The sequence below is a fragment of the Hypomesus transpacificus genome, chromosome 19, assembly GCF_021917145.1.
Source record: "Hypomesus transpacificus isolate Combined female chromosome 19, fHypTra1, whole genome shotgun sequence".
Classification (NCBI taxonomy): Eukaryota; Metazoa; Chordata; class Actinopteri; order Osmeriformes; family Osmeridae; genus Hypomesus; species Hypomesus transpacificus.
The window spans coordinates 1,863,640-1,886,963 of NC_061078.1; the positions used below are offsets into that span (position 1 = coordinate 1,863,640).

The 23,324-nt window shown below is 48.5% G+C and overlaps 1 protein-coding gene across 1 annotated transcript in view; it reads right to left on the bottom strand.

Annotated features, from left to right (window-relative positions):
- Nucleotides 1–23,324, bottom strand: part of fbn1 (fibrillin 1) — a 45,486-nt gene that overhangs the window by 7,146 nt on the left and 15,016 nt on the right. The window contains exons 13-43 of the mRNA XM_047042319.1: nt 21,803–21,931; nt 20,936–21,061; nt 19,730–19,855; nt 19,200–19,322; nt 18,574–18,699; nt 17,596–17,721; nt 14,383–14,505; nt 13,681–13,803; nt 13,203–13,328; nt 12,359–12,481; nt 11,509–11,631; nt 11,192–11,359; nt 10,925–10,993; nt 10,671–10,796; nt 9,523–9,645; nt 9,250–9,408; nt 9,083–9,154; nt 8,854–8,979; nt 8,473–8,595; nt 7,549–7,674; nt 7,237–7,353; nt 6,953–7,078; nt 6,725–6,844; nt 4,086–4,211; nt 2,653–2,805; nt 2,480–2,542; nt 2,260–2,385; nt 1,958–2,077; nt 1,648–1,770; nt 1,055–1,186; nt 217–342 (exon numbers count right to left, since the gene is read on the bottom strand). Coding sequence (XP_046898275.1) covers nt 217–342; nt 1,055–1,186; nt 1,648–1,770; nt 1,958–2,077; nt 2,260–2,385; nt 2,480–2,542; nt 2,653–2,805; nt 4,086–4,211; nt 6,725–6,844; nt 6,953–7,078; nt 7,237–7,353; nt 7,549–7,674; nt 8,473–8,595; nt 8,854–8,979; nt 9,083–9,154; nt 9,250–9,408; nt 9,523–9,645; nt 10,671–10,796; nt 10,925–10,993; nt 11,192–11,359; nt 11,509–11,631; nt 12,359–12,481; nt 13,203–13,328; nt 13,681–13,803; nt 14,383–14,505; nt 17,596–17,721; nt 18,574–18,699; nt 19,200–19,322; nt 19,730–19,855; nt 20,936–21,061; nt 21,803–21,931 — 3,798 coding nt within the window. The remainder of the gene's footprint in view (nt 1–216; nt 343–1,054; nt 1,187–1,647; nt 1,771–1,957; nt 2,078–2,259; nt 2,386–2,479; nt 2,543–2,652; nt 2,806–4,085; nt 4,212–6,724; nt 6,845–6,952; nt 7,079–7,236; nt 7,354–7,548; nt 7,675–8,472; nt 8,596–8,853; nt 8,980–9,082; nt 9,155–9,249; nt 9,409–9,522; nt 9,646–10,670; nt 10,797–10,924; nt 10,994–11,191; nt 11,360–11,508; nt 11,632–12,358; nt 12,482–13,202; nt 13,329–13,680; nt 13,804–14,382; nt 14,506–17,595; nt 17,722–18,573; nt 18,700–19,199; nt 19,323–19,729; nt 19,856–20,935; nt 21,062–21,802; nt 21,932–23,324) is intronic.

Below are 23,324 nucleotides of genomic sequence, written 5' to 3' on the forward strand. Positions count from 1 at the left end.
AAAGGTGCAAAGGTCAAAGTTCATGCGAAGCTGATATACACCCCACTGAATGACCCTCTTGGTCAGGGAGAGTGAGAGAGAGAGATCGACAGAGAACAAGACAGAAAAGGAGAGAGGTGGAGTGAGAGAAAGAGAGAAGGTAAGTGTGAGAGAGACATGAACAGAGATGGAAGGAGAGAGACAGAGAGACAGAAAGGTAGGTAGAGGAGTGCTTACCTATACAATCTGTCTGTGTGGTGCTGGGGCTGAATCCTTGGTCACACCTGCAGCGATAACTGCCCACAGTGTTTTCACAGCGACCATTCTGACAGACACCTGGCTTAGCTGAACACTCGTTCAGATCTGAAACACACACCAACACATTTTCAATACAGGACACATGCATGGCTTTCCATGATATTGTACAGCTAACTTGACACAGTCATTCTTAATAGTGTAAAAAAAATTGGGAACCATTAATAATTTAGTGATTTAAGATCTTGAACAAATGAACAGATTATCACCTGGAGTTGTGGTAGAAGACATTACTGTGCTCAAATTCTAACAGGGAGGGCAAAAGTACACGTATCCTTAATTCAGGATATGTTTGTTAAACCTTTCGAACTTTTTTCCCCAACTTTTTTCACAAATATATTTTTTCAAATGTGTTTTGAACTTTTAGAAAACATTTTGGCAAACCTTTTTTGATACAAATTTTGAAATATTTTTTAGAACGTTTTGAAAAAAAGTTTTGAAAGGTAAATAAATGATTTTGGAAAAAAAGAATTGAAAAAGTTTAAAAAAGAGAAAAAGTTTGTATGGAAGCAAATATTACCAGAAAAATCTACTTAAATACTACTTAAGTTCTCTGAATTTACCAGAGCAGCTGTAATCTACATGGACTTCTGCTTCAATCAACAGACCCTGGCTAGCCTCTGGAAGGCACAATTCTCAATACCCTTCCCACTAGAAAACCTGAGCTCTGAAATTCAGCCGTAACTTTATCACAGAGACAATCCTTGTTCTCATCTAAAAGAATCTTTATGAATCAGGCATAAATGGACAGTTGACTCACCAACGCACGCCTCTCCATTGGGCCTGCGTGTATACCCAGGGGGGCAGATGCACATGTAGGTACCGATGAGATTCTTACAGCTCATGCCTCTGCTCTCACAGTCATCGATGCCATCTTCACACTCGTTCTGGTCTGGGGGAGAGACAGAACATGCTGCATTACCACACACACACACACACACACACTAAACAGCACCCTGAGTATAACCTAATCCCCCCCCCCACAAACACACACACACACACACACACATACACACACACCCTAAACACATCCCCATCTCCATTCTGGTAGGTGTTCATAAAGAGTTAGAGCTCTGTTTAAAACTGAAACATAAATACCATCCTACACACTCCACAGACTCCCCCCCCCCTGCCTCAGCCCAGCAGAGCCACCCATGTGTGTTTCACTAATAAAACTGTTGCTAGAGTCTCTCCCGCTTCGTTGAGACAGACCATGGAAACTTTCAAACCAATCAAACCCGTTCCCTATCCAAGGCTTCACTGCACGACTTACCCGCCGCAGGATTGAAACAGAGGCCCCCAGTTCCTAGTATGTACCTAAAATATCCTTGATCCACCAGGGTGATACTGTACCTTTGCACATTCTCTTGTCCTCTCTCAGTACGTAGCCCGTGGGGCATTTACACTCATAGGATCCCACCACGTTGACGCAGCGGAAGGCACACAGCAAAGCATTCTGGGAACATTCGTTAATGTCTGGAAACAAGAGAAGAGAAGGGGCCAAGGTAAGGTGTTTGTCAACTGGACTTTGACTAACACAGGAGGGACAGGGATATCCCCATCCCTCGATGGTGTGCCAGGGCTACGTAGTGAGACGTGATGTGTAGTACCGCCAGCGTGCTGTCGTCACTGGGACAGCGTTGGGAGGGCTGTGAGCCTATACCTTCACATGTCATCATGGGTCCTGGCTCGAAGCCATCGTCACATGCGCACTCGAACGCTCCAATCACGTTGGTGCATGTGCCGTTGCCACAGGGGTTGCCCAGGTCACACTCGTCAGTGTCTGCATGGGAGACAGGAGAGCACGGGGTCATGTGACCTGGGGGTCATGTGACCTCGGGGTCATGTGACCTCGGGAGAGCTGGAAGGGCTGTGTGGGTGTGTTTATGTGCGTGTGTGGAAGTGTGTGTGGTTGTGTGTATATGTGTGTTGTTATATGTGTGAGTATATGAGTGTAGTACTGGCCTTTGCAGTGGACTCCGGTGGTGTCCAGCGTGTAACCAAACGGACACTCGCAGCGGAACGAGCTGTCTGTGTTGATGCACACGCCGTTGGAGCAGATGTTGGGGTTGGTGGTGCACTCGTCGATGTCTACAAACGCATCACAAACACCGCTCCTCCAGTTAGCCAACTCATAGGGCGATGAGGGTAGGATGGGGAAGACGTCAACGTAAAGCAAACATACCTATGGGGTTGTCGTCGGGGCCGATTCTCTGGCCAACAGCATGGCAGAGCTGAGAGAAAACCTCTGGAACAGAAACAGGCGTATGAGTGAACACACGACAACAAATGCTGTTTGAGAGGAAACAACCGCGTCGATCAGTGGGTGTTTGGCAGCGGAGATTTGACTTTGCCCACCCTCGTTCTTGCCGGGGCAGATCTCACAGGGGTCGCCCCAGCCCTGGCCCGGCATGGCACTGCAGCAGCAGTCCCCCTTGGTGGTGTTCAGGGGCTTGGGGGACAGGCAGCGCCCGCTCTCAAACTTGGTGTAGCAATAGTTGACGCGGATATCTGAGGACGCAACCAAGAAGAGGGGAAGAGGAAGAAATGAAGGGAGTTGGCGTTTGTGTGGTGGTGGGGGGTGGGGGGGGGAGGAAGGGAGGGAGGGAGGGGGAGGTAGGGACGAGCGGGGGGGGGGGGGGGGGGGGGGAGGGAAGGGGGGGAGAGAGGGGGGGGCGTTCGTGCCCAGTGGAGGCCTGTGCCAAGTGTATGCCAGGCTCTCTGTCATGTTAGTATGTGGAGCCTGCTTTTCTTCTTGGCCTTTGAGCTCTAATGAAAAGCACATGGCCCAAGCCTTGCTAGTGCTGGCCTTCTCTTAACTCAACACAAATAAGCTATCTGACCCCCATAGATCACACACAGACCCACACACCTGGCTCTGAAGCATAGATCACACACAGTCTCCCACACACACACACACACACACACACACACACACACACACACACACACACACACACACACACACACACACACACACACACACACACACACACACACACACCTGGCCCCATGTGTGTCAGGCAGTGTCTTGTTACTTTGCTCCAACAAAACTGATTTGTCAGCTTCTCTGAAACAGGGAGATTGATGTGGCCTAGGCACAGCTGTGTTGGTCCATGTGTGAGAAACGAAATGTAGATGTTTCAGGAATACTGTAGTGGCCCCTGGTTTTGAAAGGGTGACCGAGGTATTTTTATGTTTTAATCCCAGACCTGGCAATTCCTCCACACCAAAACCCCCCACCCCCTCTCCCCTTCCAAATCCTCCCTTATTCCCCTCAGCTGCAAGACAGAAAACAGCAGGAATTGTAAACTGCTTTGCAAAACTGATGATGTCATCATTTCAATGTTTGGAAGGGGAACTCCCTATCATTGGTCTGAACAGTCCCCCACCCATGCACAAAACACACACAGAAAACACACACACGGACACACACACAGATTGAGTGCTCTGAGGAAATGGAAAAGTGATCTTTTCAGAGCCACCCTTGGCCTCAGCAAGGCAGAAACAGCAGAAAGAACTGGAACAGAGTGTGCTGCTTCACAGAGCAAAGGATAGAGCCCAGCTACATCACTTCTCTACAGCTTTTACCAGAGGAGATCCTCCCAAACGAATACTTTCCACTGTACTTGAGTACAGTTTGATAGGTTTATATCTTACACGGGGAAGTCTGAGGATGCGCAACTCTTTTACAACCCTCTCTCTTGGGTCAATATGTCAATGGAGAGAGAGGGACAAACTATCAAGTGTTTAGTACTGTGAAAAGCACACACACGCACACACACACTCACCCAGACATCTGCGACCTGTGCCAGAGAGCTGGAAACCTTCCGGACAGACGCAGGTGAAGCTTCCCTCGCTGTTGGAGCAGGTCCCGAACAGGCAGATATCAGGAGTCTGGGAACACTCGTCAATATCTGGAACACATGGAACCATTTTGATCAGTCACCATCAGAGCCAGGAACCATGAATCAGGGCTTTGATTCAAACTTCCAGTTGAGGGACATTTCCTGTGCTGTAAGTGCAAGGCCAATATGAGTCAAAGTTTGCCCTCGTCACAGAACGCAGATCACTTTGACGACCGTTACTCCAGGGTGGAGCGAGGAGGATTAACAACCGAAAATGCCTTCGTCATGGTAACCAGGAAGACCCAGTGCTCTCAGTTTCTAGAAACATGGCCCAGCTCCGTCTGGGAAATATCCCCTCATCAGTCGAAACTGTTTAAATAAACAAAGTGATACGTGTTGGTGTCTGTGGATGAAGTGCAATGTGCAAGGGAGATATGTTTGATTTGTGTGTATGTGTGTGTATGTGTGTGTGTGTGTCTGAGTGTGTGTGGGCGAGGGGGGAGGAGAAACGTGTGTCTGTAGGTGGATGAGGTGAAGTGTGTATGGGAGATACAGTGCCCTCCAAAAGTATTGGAACAGTGAGGCCAATTCCTTTATTTTTGCTGTAGACTGAAAACATTTGGGCTTGACATCAAACGATGAATGTGAAACCAGAGATCAACGTTTCAGCTTTTATTTCCAGGTATTTACATCAGGATCTGATGCACAAATTAGAAAATATCACCTTTTTGTTCAAACCCACCCATTTGTCACGTGAGCAAAAGTATTGGAACATGTGACTGACAGGTGTGTTTTGTTGCCCAGGTGTGTCCTATTACATACATTATTCAATCAATAAATACCACTGAATGTCTACACTCAGGTTCAGATTGGGTAAGATAGGTTTTGTCTATGCAGACTGTATTCAGAGGTGAAAACAACATGAAAACCAGAGCGCTGTCTTTGGGTGAAAAACAAGCAATTGTGAGTCTTAAAGAAGATGGAAAATCAATCAGAGCCATTGCAGAAACATTGGCCATAGCCAGTACAACCATTTGGAATGTCCTGAAGAAGAAGAAAACTACTGGTGTACTAAGTAACAGACGTCGAACAGGTAGACCAAGGAAAACATCAGCAGTTGATGACAGAAACATTGTGAGAGCTGTAAAGAAAGACCCTAAAACAACTGTTAGTGAGATCAGCAACAACCTCCAGATGGCAGGAGTGAAGGTATCACTATCTACTGTTCGCAGAAGACTTCATGAACAAAAGTACAAGGGCTACACCAGAAGATGCAAACCACTCATTAGCAAGAAGAATAGGAAGGCCAGGCTGGAATTTGCCAAAAAGTACAGAGATGAACCTCAAAAATTCTGGGACAAAGTTTTATGGACTGATGAGACAAAGATTAACTTTTACCAAAGTGATGGAAAGGCTAAAGTTTGGAGAAAGAAAGGAACTGCTCATGATCCCAAACACACAAGCTCATCTGTGAAACACGGTGGAGGTAATGTCATGGCTTGGGCTTGCATGGCTTCTTCTGGGACGGGCTCACTAATCTTCATTGAGGATGTAACACATGATGGCAGCAGCAAAATGAACTCGGAAGTCTACAGAAACATTTTGTCTGCCAATTTAAGGAAAGATGCAACCAAACTGATTGGCAGAGCCTTCATCATGCAGCAAGATAACGACCCAAAACACACTGCCAAAACAAGTTCATCAGGGGCAAGAAATGGAAGGTATTAGACTGGCCAAGTCAATCTCCAGACTTAAACCCTATAGAGCATGCATTTTACCTGCTTAAGAGGAGACTGAAGGGAGGAACCCCACAAAACAAACAACAACTGAAAGAGGCTGCAGTGAAAGCCTGGGAAAGCATCAAAAAGGAAGAATGCAAAAGTTTGGTGACGTCAATGGGTCACAGACTTGCTGCAGTTATTGAAAGCAAAGGATTTGCAACTAAATATTAAGTCTTATTCACTTAAATATGTTTTAAGTATATCTGTTCCAATACTTTTGATCACATGACAAATGGGTGGATTCAAACAAAATGTGATATTTTCTTAGTTGTGCATCAGATCCTGATGTAAATACCTGGAAATAAAAGCTGAAACGTTGATCTCTGGTCTCACGTTCATTATTTGATGTCAAGCCCAAATGTTTTCAGTCTACAGCAAAAATAAAGGAATTCGCCTCACTGTTCCAATACTTTTGGAGGGCACTGTATATGTGATATGTGTGTGTGTGGGCAGGGGGGCCAGGGGTTTAAGACATATGTGTGTGGGGAGGGTGCGGGGGTGAAAGAGAAATGGGTGTGTAAAAGGGTGAAAGGAGAAATGTTACAAGCTTCCTGTCAACCACTGGAATCAGCTCAAATACAGACTAATACCTGACTGTTATCTTGTATCAACATGATACAAGATAACATGACTGCATTTTCTCAATTTGATTGAAAGAAATTTGCTGATAAGTAAACTGGGGCTTTGTTTGAGACCTCCAGGGAGTGTGGCGGGTGTGGATGGGAAGGACAACCTTGAGAACCTTCAGAACCTTGAGAACCTTGAGAACCTTGAGAACCTTGTCTCTGGGGATGGTTTTACCTTCACAGGTCTCGTCTTGGATGTAGTAGCCAGGCGGGCAGATGCACCTGTAGGAACCATCCAGATTCTGACAGGTCCCTGGACCACAAGTCCCAGGATTCACTGCACACTCATTGACATCTGTGGGAGGGAAATCACACAGGAATACATTTTTACCCTGTGGAAAAGAAAAGATCCAGAGAGATATAGAGGAACTAGAGAAGAGGGAGGTGTAAACATGCTTCTTACCAATACATATCCTTCCATCAGCAGTGAGTTCGTATCCATCGCGGCAGTGGCAGATGAAGGAGCCGATGCTGTTGATACAGTCTCCATTCCTACACAGGCCTCTCTGAGTGGAGCACTCGTCCGTATCTGACAGGAAAGTCCAAAAAGGTCACAGACATTCATTTGATGAAAGCCACACACGAATATTATCAATGTTATCAACAAGATGACATTTGTGCATGTGCTCCCACGTGTTAACACACACATGCACAGATGCACACAAACACACACACACACACACTCACCGATGCAGTCGTTGTTGTGTGAGAGCTGAAAGCCAGGATAGCACAGGCAGTTGTAGGATCCCACAGTGTTCTTACACGTCCCGTTCCCGCAAGGTTGTCTCTCGCACTCGTCCACATCTGAGAGCAGACAGCAGAGCGTCATGGCAACAACGTCAACCAACCAGAAACACAACGTGGAGGGGCCACACTCGGGTGAGATCGACCACACTCGGGTGAGATCGACCACACTCGGGTGAGATCGACCACACTCGGGTGAGATCGACCACACTCGGGTGAGATCGACCACACTCGGGTGAGATCGACCACACTCACCGATGCACATGGAGAGGTCGGGGGTGGCCTTGAAGCCGTTGGGACAGACGCAGCGGTAGCTTCCCAGCGTGTCGATGCACTGGCCAGGACTGCACACACCAGGGTTCTCCAGACACTCGTTACGGTCTGCGCAGGGACAGGTGTGCAGGAAGAGACACGCGAGGAAGGGAAAGAGAACGGTTGTTATTGTGTTCTATCGTGTTCAAATCAAATCTGATTTGATATATATATATATGGCCTTTTTTTTACAAGCAAGGGGCTTCTTATTTGCCCATAAAACTGCACCTAAACAAGCTTAACACTTGCAAAGAAGACAAGGAAAGACACCCTGGAAAACCCGGAGAGAGAAGCTCCCAAAGAGACACTCAGTCCCTCAGTCACTCCCTCTGCCCTGTTGGCTTTTACCCTCCTGGCTCCCTTCCACAGAAACACAGGAAGGAAAACAGGATGCAGAACACAAGTCACCGAGTCCACATCAGTGTGGCCTTTCTCTTAGTTACTTGGAGGCTGCTGGGGGTTTGCGTGTGTGGGTGTGTGTGTGTGTGTGTGTGTGTGTGTGAGGGGGGGGAGCCCCTCAAGAGAAGGGTAAGATCTGTAGCACAGAACCCTGACACATTCTTCTCATACCATCTCTCTCACTTCACTCCGCTAGCTGCTAACTACAACAGCATGCAGACACACATTCCTCTCGTCCCTCCAAAGATGCCAGTCTGGTTCAGATTGAGCTCCTCGACTGCTTCTGAGGCATTGTTTGGGAATGACAACGAAGAAGAATGTCAATGAGAATAGGGTTGGCGTGACACTATCAAAGGGCTTGTCTCTGGTTTGGTAGCTGTGAGTGATGAAAGCCTGGAGTGTGTGCTCCGGAGAAGGTCAATGGCTCCCAGTGTTCCTCCAGGGGGATGGGATGCAGGGCGCTCTTACCCAGACACTGGCCCGTGGGGGTGAAGCGATAGCCAGGCTTGCACTCGCAGCGGTAGCTCCCTGGCATGTTCAAACAGGCGGCGTTCTTCTGGCACAGCGGTCCATTCTGACACTCATCGATATCTGGGGGGAGAGAGATAGAGAGAGAGAGAGAGAGAGAGAGAGAGAGAGAGAGAGAGAGAGAGAGAGGAGAGAGAGAGAGAGCGAGAGCGAGAGCGAGAGAGCGAGGAGAGAGAGAGAGAGAGAGAGAGAGAGAGAGGGAGAGAGAGATGAGAGAGAGAGAGAGAGAGAGAGAGAGAGAGAGAGAGAGAGAAAATAATAGATCACGTCTCCATGTCTCTCTCACACTGCGACAGCATGCACCAGTGGGCGGGGCCTTACCTTCACAGATGAGCAGCTTGTCGTTGTAAACGAAGCCCATTGGACACTCACACCTGAAGCTACCAATCATGTTGATGCACACCCCGTTTTCGCACACACCTGGGATTTGCCTGCACTCATCGATATCTGGAACACAGAGGGGATGCAGAGACAGGGAACGTGATTGTAGCCCACACACACAGTCAGAGACAGGATTCATCAGGGATTGAAGAGGACTGTGGCGACATACCCATGACCTGTCCCGTGTAGATATCAATGTAATATCCTGGTCTCTCACTACCACACAGAGTGGCAAACTCAGCTGTTGAAGAGTCACACCATAGATTAGAATAATGGAAATGATGTCTGTATGTGTGTGTGTGTGTGTGTGTGTGTGTGTGTGTGACCCATACTCACTGGTACTGGGGACAGGACACTGTTTGCAGGGTTTGTTCCATGCCCGGCCAATGTTGTAGGAACAGCAGCACATCTTCTGGGTCATGTTGAAGGTCAGCTCTCCATCGCACGTGTTGTTGTCTGAGTAGAAGTTCCTGTAACAGTAGCTCTTCCTCATATCTGTGTGTGTGTGCAGGTGAACCACAGATATGGTTACAATCCCCCCCCAAAAGGTCAATAACGGTTCTCAACCAGGGTCCAGATGCGGTCGACCAATGGCACGCGAGGACTCACCCATGCAGTTATTTCCTCCGTTGACCTGCATGTAGTCCACAGGACAGATGCAGGTGTAGTTTCCCACTGTGTTGTAGCACTGGCCTGGACCACAGATCCCAGGACGCTCACACTCATTCACATCTACGCAGGGTCAGGGGTCAGGGGTCGTGTTATTGACGGATTTCAACACACGACAAAGAAACACAGGGAAACACAAAGATTTTTCACCTTCATTCCTTCATTTACTTTCTGCATTCCTGAATGTGCCCTAATTCATCATTTCATTGCACTCCTTGACGTTCGCAGTATACATTCCGCATAAAAAATCCAAAAAAGATAATTGAAAGGAAAGCTGTTTCTGTGAGTGAGAGAGCGCGCAAAGTAGACATTTGAGGTAGGAATGCCATCAGCCCTCCAGCCCAGCAGTGAGATGTAAAGTTGACTGTAATTAATCATGTTGGATGTAGATGCCTGGAATTTCCTGAACTGGCTTTTGTTCTCTTCTCGCAAGCGCACCCCCCATTAAAATGCTATTAGCCACATGTCCTCTCTTCTAACCTCCTCCCTCTCTCTATACTCTCTCTTTCTCCTCCACGCCACTGCCTTCACGCCATCTTCAAACTACCCTTCCTCCTCTCTTCTTTTCACCCTCCTGTCTCAGGCTCCTTTTTTTTCGTGGACTTTCTCTCCCCGCTCCACCCATCTCTAAGCTTTTGTATTCCTCTTCATCCATCCTCTCTTCCTCTTCTCTTCCTCCTCTCTTCCTCCTCTCTTCCTCCTCCCCCCCTCCACCCCACTCCATCCTGCTCCTCCACCCTTCCCTCCCCTCTTTAGCAAGCCCACTGTTCTTGCCTCCAGGAGAAAGCCCACCACATCAGAGCTGGGCACATCTCTGGACCGTTAGAGAGCAGCTTTCTCCTTGTTCCAGGTGGTTCCGTTGGGACATGCGACAAGCAGACCACACAAGGACCAGAGAACACTCACCCAGACACTCTCCATGGCTGGACTCAATTTCCTTTTCCACCTAGGTCATCTTTTAGCATGTGTGTGTGTGTGTGTGTGTATGTGTGTGTGTGTGTGGGGGGGGGGGGGGGTTGTTAGTGTGTTTGCGGGGGCCCCTGTGTGTCTCTCTGAGTGCGTATCCATGTGTGTGTGCGTGTGTTTACCTTCACAGACTCTGGTGTCCGTGTTGAGCTCAAAGCCTCTGGGACACTCACACTGGAAGCTGCCAAAGGTGTTAATGCAGTTTCCTCCCTGGCACAAGCCTGGCAGCTCCAGACACTCGTTGATGTCTGCCGAGGAGGACCACAGGACAGAGATGGAGGTGGAGGGGGGAAACGTTAACAGGTTCAACATAGTAAGGAAGCTCCTGATCTTCATCATCGTCATCTTCATCATCATCATCATCATCATGTCTGACCTTCCAGGATGACGGTGATGGGATTGGGTCTGAAGCCTTCGCCTCCGGGACACAGAGTTCTATACTCCGCTGAAAGACAGGACATTACACCACCGTCAATGCAAAACAAACAACGTGAATCCACGCAGCTTCGCAGCCAATCAGCCTCCGATTTGAATCAAGAGTCGATTGATTCGCCTTCTGTCCCTGCAATCGGCAGATCGGAAGAGTTGATTACAAGAGATTCAGAGTGAGTAGTGTGGGCAGACTGGCTCCAGACTGACTCACTGGTGTTGACAGAGGGGCAGGATTCACACGGCGTTCCCCAGGCCCGGCCTTCAGAACAGCAGCATGATGCTTTGGACACCCCCACACCGATCTCATTAGAACATTCCAAACTCTCTGAAGCGTCCCCTCTGGAACGGAATTCCAGGTAGCAGTTTCCAGATCGAATGTCTTGAGAATAGTAGGCAAATAAACACACACACACACAAACAAACACACACACACACAGAAACACACGCACACACATACACTTATTATCCATACAACAATCCCTTGCATGTTTAAATAACCTAGGCCCGGGTAAGTGTCTGTGGCCTCACCTACACAGCCGACACGTGTAGGGTTGAGCTGGAAGTCTGGAGGACAGTTACAATGGTAGCTTCCAGGGATGTTGACACAGATGCCGTTCATGCAGAAGGTCGGGTCCGCACACTCGTTTACGTCTGAGAAGGGAAGTGAGAGAGGGGAGGTGAGGGAGGGGAGGTGAGAGAGGGGAGGTGAGAGAGGTGAGGTGAGGGAGGGGAGGTGAAAGAGGGGAGGTGAGGAAGGGGAGGTGGGAGAGGGGAGGTGAGGAAAGGGAGGTGAGAGAGGGGATGTGAGAGAGGGAGGGGAGGTGAGGGAGGGGAGGTGAGAGAGGGGAGGTGAGGGAGGGGAGGTGAGAGAGGGGAGGTGAGAGAGGGAGGGGAGGGGAGGGAGGGGAGGAGAGAGAGGGGAGAGGGGAGGTGAGAGAGGGGAGGTGAGGGAGGGGAGGTGAGAGAGGGCAGGTGAGGAAGGGGAGGTGAGAGAGGGGATGTGAGAGAGGGGGGGGAGGTGAGGGAGGGGAGGTGAGAGAGGGGAGGTGAGGGAGGGGAGGTGAGAGAGGTGAGGTGAGGGAGGTGAGGGGAGGTGAGAGAGGGGAGGTGAGAGAGGGAGGGGAGGTGAAGGAGGGGAGGTGAGAGAGGGGAGGTGAGAGAGGGGAGGTTAGGGGAAGAGGATAAAAGATTCAGAGACAAAGAAAGAGAAAGAGAGTCAAGAGTTTGTAAGAGTATACCAGGAGTTGTCTGTGTTTCTGTGTGTGAGTGACTCTGGTCTTAAGAAGTGGAAAGCTGCCCATGGAGGAGCCAAAAGACAAGATGTGATCGTGAATCTGGAGCTAGTCATCTGAACTGAGGGAATAGGACGTTGTGTTACCTGTACAGTTGCCTCCACTCCTGTCCAACTCATAGCCGATGTTACATTCACATCTGAACAGCCCTGGAATGTTCTGGCACCTTCCATTGACGCAGATGTCAGCAAAGGTACACTCGTCAATATCTGTGTAAGGGAGAGAGGCAGATAAGAGGAAGAGAGATTGAAAGAGAAAGAGAGGAGATGAAGAGAGAAAGAAAGAAATATAGGGACGTAGAGAGAGAGATAGAAAGAAAGTAGGACAGAAAGAGAGAGAAAGCGGAAGAGAGAGAGGGAGAAAGAAAGAAAGAAAGAGAGAGAACCAAGAAAGAGGGACCACAGCTGTGAGGGATTAGTAAATCATGGGACAGAGGTGGAAAATCGTCTGAAGGAGACGCAAAGTGAAGGCTGTATTCACCTCTCTAAAGTGACACTTCTGGGGCAAAATAGCTCGACCAGACAGGAGAATATCCCCCCCCCACACACACACATCCATTTCTATACACATACAGCACCCTACCAACCTTACTGCATACTCTCTTTCGTAAATACTTTCTCTCTTACTGTTCATCACTGACACACACACACCTGCATTACACATTGCTGATGTTCAGAAAATCAAACATACCAGAATTAGGTCACCCTCACAATGTATCTTTTCAATGGATTTGTAATGAATGTATAGGTAGACATAAACAGATCGTTGGCTTTAAAGCACACATATTTGACAGCATACCAGGGGAATAATATACAAAAGTAATTCTCCTGCGTAGATGACGACATGTGGCCATACTGCGGCCCCATCATGGTGGAGTGTGTGTGTGTGTGTGTGTGTGTGTGTGTGTGTGTGGGGGTGTGTGTGTATTACCCTCGCAGGCCTTGCCGTCCGGCGTGGGGATAAAGCCCATGTCACACTCACAGCGGTAGCCCCCAGGCATGTTGAGACAGTGTCCGCTCTCACACAGGTTCCCATTCTCTGTGCACTCGTCACTATCTGCACGGGAGCACACACACACACAACACGTCAAAACAGGTGACATAACAGAGGTTTGGGGCAGTTGCATGTGTGAGTGTGAGGCATGTGTGTGTGTGTGCTGTGTGTATGTGTGAGGTGTGGAGTGTGTTTACATAACATTTAGTCATTTAGCAGACACTCTTATCCAGAGCGACTTACAGTAAGTACAGGGACATACCCCCCGAGGCAAGTAGGGTGAAGTGCCTTGCCCAAGGACACAACGCCATTTTGCTGGGTCAGGAATCGAACCGGCAACCTTCTGATTAATAGCCCAATTCCCTAACCGCTCAGCCATCCGACCCCCCAGCGTGTATGTGTGTGTCTGTCATACCTGTGCAGTAGAAGCCGTCTCCAGAGAAGCCATCCTTGCAGACACAGCGGTAGGAGCCCATGGTGTTCATGCACTCTGCGTTGTTGCTACACATGTGAGTTCCGTTGGAGCACTCATCCAGATCTGTCCAGACACAAGCACAACCGTCCTGACTGTCTGAACACACACACAGTGTCATAATACAGCCAGGTGGACTGTAGCTGGTTCTAACAAGGGGCACTACCTGCATATGGTTAGACAATAGATCAAAGGTAATGGTGTTGATGCCCAACAGTTAGACAGGTGCGTGAGTAACAGGCTGTAGAAATTAGGTAATGGTCTAAACTGTGTTTAGTTAGACAGGTGGATGTGTATTTGACTGTAGACATTAGGTCATAGTCTAAACTGTGTTTAGTTAGACAGGTGGATGTGTATTTGAATGAGGACATGATGTCATAGTCTAAACTGTGTAAAGTTAGACGGGAGGGTGTGTAACAGGCTGTGGACATTAGGTAATGGTCTAAACTGTGTAAAGTTTGTACTATGTGAGAATGTGAAGGATGGTACAGTAGAGGCAGTCCTATCTGTGTGTTCAGTAGAGGCAGTCCTATCTGTGTGTTCAGTAGAGGCAGTCCGATCTGTGTGTTCATAGAGGCAGTCCTATCTGCGTGTACAGTAGAGGCAGTCCTGTCTGTGTGTTCAGTCGAGGCAGTCCCACTGTACCTGTGCATTTGAGGCCGTTGCCTATCCATCCTGGAGCACAGCTGCATTTGAAGCTGCCGGCTGTGTTGGTGCAGGCGGCGTGGCGGTCGCAGTTATGGGCTCCGATCTCACACTCGTTGATATCTGACACAGAGAGGAGGGCAGGCAGGGACTGTGAGATGGTCCGTTCAGATCACACTGCATCACACCAAACCAGGCCAGGCCAGAATAGGCTCGAACAGGCCAGAATAGACCAAACACACCAGACCAGGCCAAGCCAGACCAAGCCAAGCCAAGCCGGGGGCCTGTCCAAATGCTGGCTGAACGAACAGTTCTTAAAGGAACAGCCTCCAAGCATTGTGGACCAAACTGCAATCCAGCCACAGCCTCATAAACACAGCTGCCGATAGGCTTCATTCTGCCTTTGTTTCACGATGGCAATGCAGTCATTGAAACCTTAATAGCTGGCATGTTCGTAGTCCCAGATGTAGAAACTCTATGATTCTGAAATATGAATTGTATAAAATCGTGCGGTTCTGGCATGCCTGGGGGATTTCTACAAACAAACAGCCTTCCTTTCATTCCAAAACCAGTATCATTTCTCACTGTGGGACAGACTGCTAGCCTATTTATTAGCTATAATTATCCAGTGTAATCATCGAACGCATCTCTCCATATGTCTCTCCATGTGCCATGCCATGCTATCACACTAACACCAGACTCTAACAAATGAAAGCAATGAGCAATGAGGACAATTAAAATCCCCTCAAATGAAATCTTCTCGTGTCATGAAACAAGGCTGCCTGCCTCCAGTTTAGGGTGTGACTCGTGAATATCCCCACAAGCAGTTTGTGTGCGACCTGCCAAGAACGTTAGCCATGCAGAACACACTGAACCCAGAGTCTAGAGATAGATCGTGTCAAGGTAGTTTGGTCGTCATTATTAAACAAAAACAAAGACACATTAACTTGACCAAGAAAACAACCATCTGGAAAACAATGCCTGGCAGTAGACCTGGAACAACATGTACAAGTGAGCGTGCATGTCAGAGCCCTTGTTATCAGCCCTTACACACACACACACACACACACACACACACACTTCTCTCTATTCTTCATCAAAGCAGCAATTCCCAACACTGTCAATTAGGGCAGACTGCAGTCTGGTTGGCTGCCACGCCAAACAGAGGCTGGAGGCTGGCTTGCTTGTTGCCCTCGACGATGGTGGTAATGTATAGCTAGCTGGGAAAGTGTGCAGATCTCTGCATGATTACAGGAACCTCAGAGAACTATCTAGATTACAGATCATTCCTGTAGACCTTTGAAGCCACAGAGAGCAGAAAACACACACTCACATAAGAAAACACACACGCCATGCCAAGAATGTGTAAATCCCAGCAGTGAAAACTGTGAGCCGGAGTGGTCGCATGCAGGACAACTGTCACGGTCGCTACTCTGTTAGTTGGAGACAGAGTTTGTTTGGAAGGCTAATGTTTGACAGATGAGGTTCAGGAGAGAACAACTAGCCCGACAAGAAGATCTACTTCATAAAAAGCCTTCTTTTAAACTATAGAAACCAAAGCGAGTCTAACCCCTGACCCTGACCCTAACTCCCCTTCTAACCCCTGAACACAGTTTCTTGGCTCCAGGGTTAGGGTTAGGCCTCTGCCTGAGAATTATTTACTGCAATGGACACTCCCAGAGCTCGCAAACCCCTACGGCCCACTAATGCATCTCCGCCCAAACGAACACACACACACACACACTCCCACCCACACCACATACACACCTACTAACAGTGCATACTCTACAGTACTCAGCAGTGTGGAATAAATGAGAAATGATTCCCCCGGGACTGTCCTTTACAGCTGGATCAGATGTGAGTTTTAGACCAGCCTTTTCCCCCTAGCAAACCCAACTCTCATGGGCTAGTCTCCAAGCAGCCTGTATCAACACAGTCCTTTAGCCAGGGCCAGTCTCTCAGGGTGCTCATCTACCCCTATGGCTCTGTGGACCTCTGAATGGGTATGGTTTAAGACACGGCCAGCATGGAGAAGGTTTGTGGGAAAGCAACGGGTCTGTTCGTTACGAAAGAACAAGACGTTTTTGAGTTCGCCCCGCCTGAGTGGAATTACTGAAGATTGATTCCATCGCATTCCAAAGGCCGGAATTCCAAACCTGTGAATCAGAACAGGCTTCTCAGCAAGTCCAGTTTTCTCAAAACAAGGAAAATATTAACATATGTGCGCGATTGGAATGTGGAGTGAGTAAGTGTGTGTGTGTGTGTGTGTGTGAGTGTGAGTGTGAGTGTGCATGGGTGTATATGTGTGTGAGTGTGTGTGTGTGTGTGTGTGTGGTGGGGCACTCTCCAGGGTCTATCATAGTTAAGACAGATGTGTTTGTTTGCATCTGAAGGAGAACACTGTAGTCCTGACAGCATGGCACACAGTCACACAGACCCAGCTAATCAAACCCAGAGCTGAAAGACAAAAAAAGGTGGAACACTGTCTGGAACCTTCTATTCTGACTTGAGTCTTCCAAAGTCCTCAAGTTGCTGATGACTAAGTGGGATTATCAATCAACCTACCAGATTCTGGCGGGTGTATTTAACAAGCGATCTGTCAAAGGAACAGGGAGTAACTCCTGGCTGGTTACAGGAGCTTCTGCAGGTGATTACGTGTTGCAGTGCGACTCCAAGCATCACGTCATGTTTAAATGATGCTAATGAAAGGACAACAAAGAGGCAAACAGACCTCGCAATTCAATATAAATATCGGACGGCGGATGAAGGTGATCTCACTGTGCACGTGTAAGTGTGTGTGCATGGGTGTGTGTGTGTGTGTGTCCTGCAGCTTCGACAAGAGCCCATCGAGCCAGTCAATCGTCAATGCAAGTGGATTCCCCCACTCTCCGCCACTCTGCATACCCCCCCTCATTTTTTCCCTTCGTTCATTCCTCTATCTTTCCCTCCCTCCCTCCCTCCTTCCCTCCCTCTCTTAACAGCCTGACCAGCAGCAGCCTCTCCCTGACTCACCATCCTCTCACTCTCACTTAGTCCTCTCCACACATGACATCATCTCTTTGTGTTCCTGAGGTAAGGCTCAGGAATTCATTTAGCAGGTGGAGCCGGCAAACAAGAAACCTGGTTTCCAGTCTGCTTTGAGAATTCCAACAGATGTGTGTGTGTGTGTCTTCAATGTGTGTGTGTGTGTGTGTGTGTGGTTCTGTTATTCACCTGTGCAGCCGGTGGACCCCTTGCGTACTGAGTAGCCTCGGTCACAGTGGCAGATGAAGGAGCCCTTGGTGTTCTCACAGTTTCCACTCAGACAGATGTTAGGGTTCAGCTCACACTCATCCACATCTACATACCAGGAGAGGGAGGGAGGGAGGGAGGGAGGGAGGGAGGGAGGGAGGGAGGGAGGGAGGGAGGGAGGGAGGGAGGGAGGGAGGGAGGGAGGGAAGACATCATAAATGAAAAAACTAGATTGTTCAAGAACATTCACACTGTGACATTTTGATCACAGTTGATGACAGCTGTATCCTTGCTGGTGGCTTTCTAAAGTAAAAAAGTTAGCCCACTTTAGTCTTTAGTTCCAGGAAGGGCCTTTTAGACCTTCAAATAATAGCTACAGAGGAGTGTTTAAAATGACCAAAAAAGGACCCCTGTCCTGCACTACACTAAGTGTGTGTGTCTGTGTGCGTATGTGTGTGTGTGTGTGTGTGTGCGTGTATGTGTGCGTGTTCTTTAAAGCGCTTACATCATTCCTGTCAGATTCCTGTTTTATGCTCTGTAAAACACCATAGACACCGTTGTTTTGAACTGACTAGTGATGCCAAGACTTCTGTTACTCACTTTCTATTTGCACAAATTTAACCAATTAAAATTTAAAGGAGTTTTGTGAAATTGATTTATATATATTTATATATATGAGAACCTGCTACTTCTCTACCCTATTTATTTAAACCAGAGCTTTAAATACTATACATTTCTCAACCAGACACCACATCATGTTTTATAAAAGTAAATTGTCCCAAATGTTCACACCCTCAGACACACACAACAAGTCATACAATCGTTACTTTCGGGTAACATTTGCATTGTTATACTACTGTCCACATCCCAATATCTGTCCTGCCCTGTTCTGTGTTGTGACAGTCAGTGAGGCTGTGGAGTTCCACCGTGTTAGAGATGCTAGGGAGCCATGTTACCAACCGAGACATGTCTTCATATCCTCAGAGGACATGAAGCCGTCGAAGCAGAGACACTGGTACTCTCCAGGGATGTTGGTGCACTGGCCTCCGTCACAGATGTCTGGGCTGTCTTCACACTCATCGATGTCTGCGGACAGACAACGCAACAGAGAGAAAATCCACGTCATGTATGTTTTTATACCATTGCTGCCTTTTCCACTTTAAGAACATGCAGTGAACAAGCCACACCAGGAATAGGGCAGGACATTCATCCTGTCTGTTCACGTGGGCGACGTGTCGCCAACAAACACAACGACGCCATGGAAACGCGTTCTTAATCCATCCACAGTCCGTCTCTATCCGGAGGTGTCCTGTCGACTTGTGTGTTGTGTCTTGAGATCGCCGTGACGATGACATGACACCGTGTGTTGTGCCCCGTGCCCGTGACGACGGCATGACTGGGAGTCATGGGTTTATAGAGCAGGCCTGTGGTGCAGCCCTGACACAGGAGACCACAGCCCACGCCCTTGTTCCTCTCAGGGCCCACTACGACTGTGGAGGGGTGATGGGGGGGTGGGGGTGGGTGGGGGGTGGGGGTGGGTGGGGGGTGGAGGTGGGGGGTGGAGGTGGGGTGTGGGGGGTACTGACCAGTGCAGCTCCTGAGGTCTGGCATCAGGGCGTAACCGCTGCGACAGCTGCACTCGTAGCTGCCCTCGGAGTTTGTGCAGAATGTCTCGCAGCCACCATTCTGGATGGTGCACTCATCGATGTCTGGAGGGAGACAAACAGACACCCACAGACAGACAGACACGCAGACAGACACGCAGACAGACAGACACGCAGACAGACACGCAGACACACAGACAGACACGCAGACAGACAGACACGCAGACAGACAGACACGCAGACAGACAGACACGCAGACAGACAGACACGCAGACAGACAGACAGACACGCAGACAGACAGACAGACACGCAGACAGATAGACAGACAGACAGACACGCAGACAAACAGACATGGTTAGACAGACAAACAGACATATACTCAGTGCACACACTGACTGCCTCGCTTACATACGAGCTAAATCATTTCTTATGACCGTCTAATTAGATTTATCTTCAGTTTTTTCCAAAGCTGTTTACAATTCAGTTGTTTGTCGTGCCAGTAATTGTCTCACCCACGCACTGCAGTCTGTCCTCAGTTGATTTGTAGCCTGTGTCACAAGTGCACTGGTAGCGGCCAACCATGTTGATGCACTGGCCATTCCGACACAGCTTATCACTCAGTTCGCACTCGTTAATATCTACAAAAAAAATAAATACAAAATCATTAAACACTTAGACACACACACACACACCCACACAGACAGACACGCATGCATACCAGCAGTTAATCTTAACAGCTGGGGAAGACACTGACGATATTTAACACAAGTAAATCATTCATTTGAATTAACTCCCAGAACACTCCCTCCCTTTTTTTTATTCAGCTATTAAAAGATAAATAGGCAGAATGGTTCAGTAATATCTATGATGTCATCCACTCAAATATTCACACAAACATACTTCAGTCGGAGCAGTGAAATGCAGAGACATCATAATAAGCTCTTTATGGTCTGAGCATGGGAGCAGGAGAGCTGGAGGAGAAGTTCTGGGCTCTTCTCATGTCTTTAAGATGATGTAGCCCAGCTGGACTGTGTTCCCAGACTCCCCCCCTTTCACTCTCTCTCCTTTTCTCTCTCTCCTTCTCCTTCACACACACATACACATCTTCCACTTTTGCACTCTAAAATACCTATCAGCCCATCTATCAAGAGTATCCATTAATGTACACAACCTTCCCATTTAGACCTCCATCTGCATTCACCTACACACCCACACACAGACACAGGCTCACACACACACACGCTCTCACACACACACACGCTCTCACACACACACATGATCACACACTCCACACCCACACAAAACTCACTCACACACACACATTCAAGCACGCTCACGAACACACACTCGCACACATCCAAAGACGTACACACACACACACACACACTACACGCCACACACACACACATAAACTCTCAGACACAGGCCGTCATCTAGCCCACACACGGTGACAGAGACAAATATGGGGAGAGAGTGCAACCCATCCTCCCCTCCCTGAGGGCTGACCAGACCAGGGCCCTGTGACCATCACAGACTGCATGCAATCCCTCTCCCTCTTCTCTAATCCTCCCTTTTCTGTAGACAGGCAGATGTGGGCTGGAGGCCGAGCTTTCTATTTATCCGTTACAGATCGGGGCTGGGATGAGGGGAGGGAGGAGGGAAGGACGATGAGGCACAACGCACACGTGACCCCTCCTCCATAGTGACTCATCGCTCACCTAGACAGGCCGATCCATCCAGGGCGATCTCGTGACCGTCGGGACACACACACTGGAAGCTGCCCTCGTTGTTGACGCACTCCCCGCCGCGGCACAGCAGGGGGTTCCTCTCACACTCGTCAATGTCTGACAGAGAAACACACACACACACAAACAGAGCACATCTATCGCATCAACCAGACTCATAGTAATCAATCTTGATTTGTGGGGTTAATAAGTTCAAATTCACCCAAGAATGTACTTGAAAACACAGAAATGAAGAAATAAAGGAAGAAAAAAAAAACGGTTTCCCAGATGGCAAAACTAAAGGAGCAGTAATTGCATGTTGAAGTCATAAAAGGAGGGCGGCTGGATGGTTGTGTTCTCAGTGAGCGAAATCAAGTATTCAATAAACTGCAATTATGTTCAAAACTTGTTAGAGTGTCTAGCACCCCTCTCCACCCCCCCACCCCCCCTCGCCACCCCCCAGGACCTCATCTGATGCCTCGGAGCCCCAGAAGGAGCCATAGCTGGCCCTCATAACTGGGGGGGACTGAGACTTCATGGCAGGCCTCCCCTACACTTAGCCTCCTCTTTATACGCTGGCAGAGCCATCCACTCTTACACACAGCCTTTAACAGTGTGTGAGAGAGAAAGTTATTACTCAGATTGAGTTACCCTTCAATGTTTTTATGTTACCCAAAATATGTTTTCAGCTGTGCTGTTTTTCCACGCTATAAGGTATTGGGGAGGGCACGGCATTCTGCTGTGAATATTGTGTGTGTGTGTGTTTCTGTGTGTGTGTGTTTCTGTGTGTGTGTGCGTGTGTGTGTTTCTGTGTGTGTGTTTCTGTGTGTGTGCTTTCTCCTGTTTGAGTTCTTAACTCACCCATGCAGTTCTTCATCATCATGAAGCCACTCTCGTATCCCTGGAAACACTCGCACTCGAAGTCTCCGGCCGTGTTGACGCATGTGCCCTGCCCACACAGGTCCGGCGAAATCCGGCACTCATCGATATCTACGAGGGGGAGAAGGGGGAAGAAGGGGGGGGAGGGGGGAGGCAACACAGCAGTCTCAACACACATGTTTCTGTTCATTGTTAACATTCAAAACCCCAAGCTAGCAGTTCTTAGCTTCAATCTAACCATGGTTTCTGATAAGCTTTACCACAAGTGTAATTCAGTTCAGCAGACTACGGGGACTTGTTCCAGGCAACATGAAGCTGCCAGACTCAGATTAGTCTGAACAAGTTGAATGCAGGCAGCACCTTTACACCACTTTACAGTAAGTGGCGCTGGCACAGCTGCTGTTGAAAGAAGGATTGATAGGGAACAGCTAGCCTTACACAGATAGGGAACAGCTAGCCTTACACTGATAGGGAACAGCTAGCCTTACACAGATAGGGAACAGCTAGCCTTACACAGATAGGGAACAGCTAGCCTTACACAGATAGGAAACAGCTAGCCTTACACAGATAGGGAACAGCTAGCCTTACACAGATAGGGAACAGCTAGCCTTACACAGATAGGGAACAGCTAGCCTTACACAGATAGGGAACAGCTAGCCTAACACAGATAGGGAACAGCTAGCCTTACACAGATAGGAAACAGCTAGCCTTACACAGATAGGGAACAGCTAGCCTTACACAGATAGGGAACAGCTAGCCTTACACAGATAGGAAACAGCTAGCCTTACACAGATAGGGAACAGCTAGCCTTACACAGATAGGGAACAGCTAGCCTTACACAGATAGGGAACAGCTAGCCTTACACAGATAGGGAACAGCTAGCCTTACACAGATAGGGAACAGCTAGCCTAACACAGATAGGGAACAGCTAGCCTTACACAGATAGGAAACAGCTAGCCTTACACAGATAGGGAACAGCTAGCCTTACACAGATAGGGAACAGCTGGCCTTACACAGATAGGGAACAGCTAGCCTTACACAGATAGGGAACAGCTAGCCTTACACAGATAGGGAACAGCTAGCCTTACACAGATAGGGAACAGCTAGCCTAACACAGATAGGGAACAGCTAGCCTTACACAGATAGGAAACAGCTAGCCTTACACAGATAGGGAACAGCTAGCCTTACACAGATAGGGAACAGCTGGCCTTACACAGATAGGGAACAGCTAGCCTTACACAGATAGGGAACAGCTAGCCTTACACAGATAGGAAACAGCTAGCCTTACACAGATAGGGAACAGCTAGCCTTACACAGATAGGGAACAGCTAGCCTTACACAGATAGGGAACAGCTAGCCTTACACAGATAGGAAACAGCTAGCCTTACACAGATAGGGAACAGCTAGCCTTACCCAGATAGGGAACAGCTGGCCTTACACAGATAGGGAACAGCTAGCCTTACACAGATAGGGAACAGCTAGCCTTACACAGATAGGGAACAGC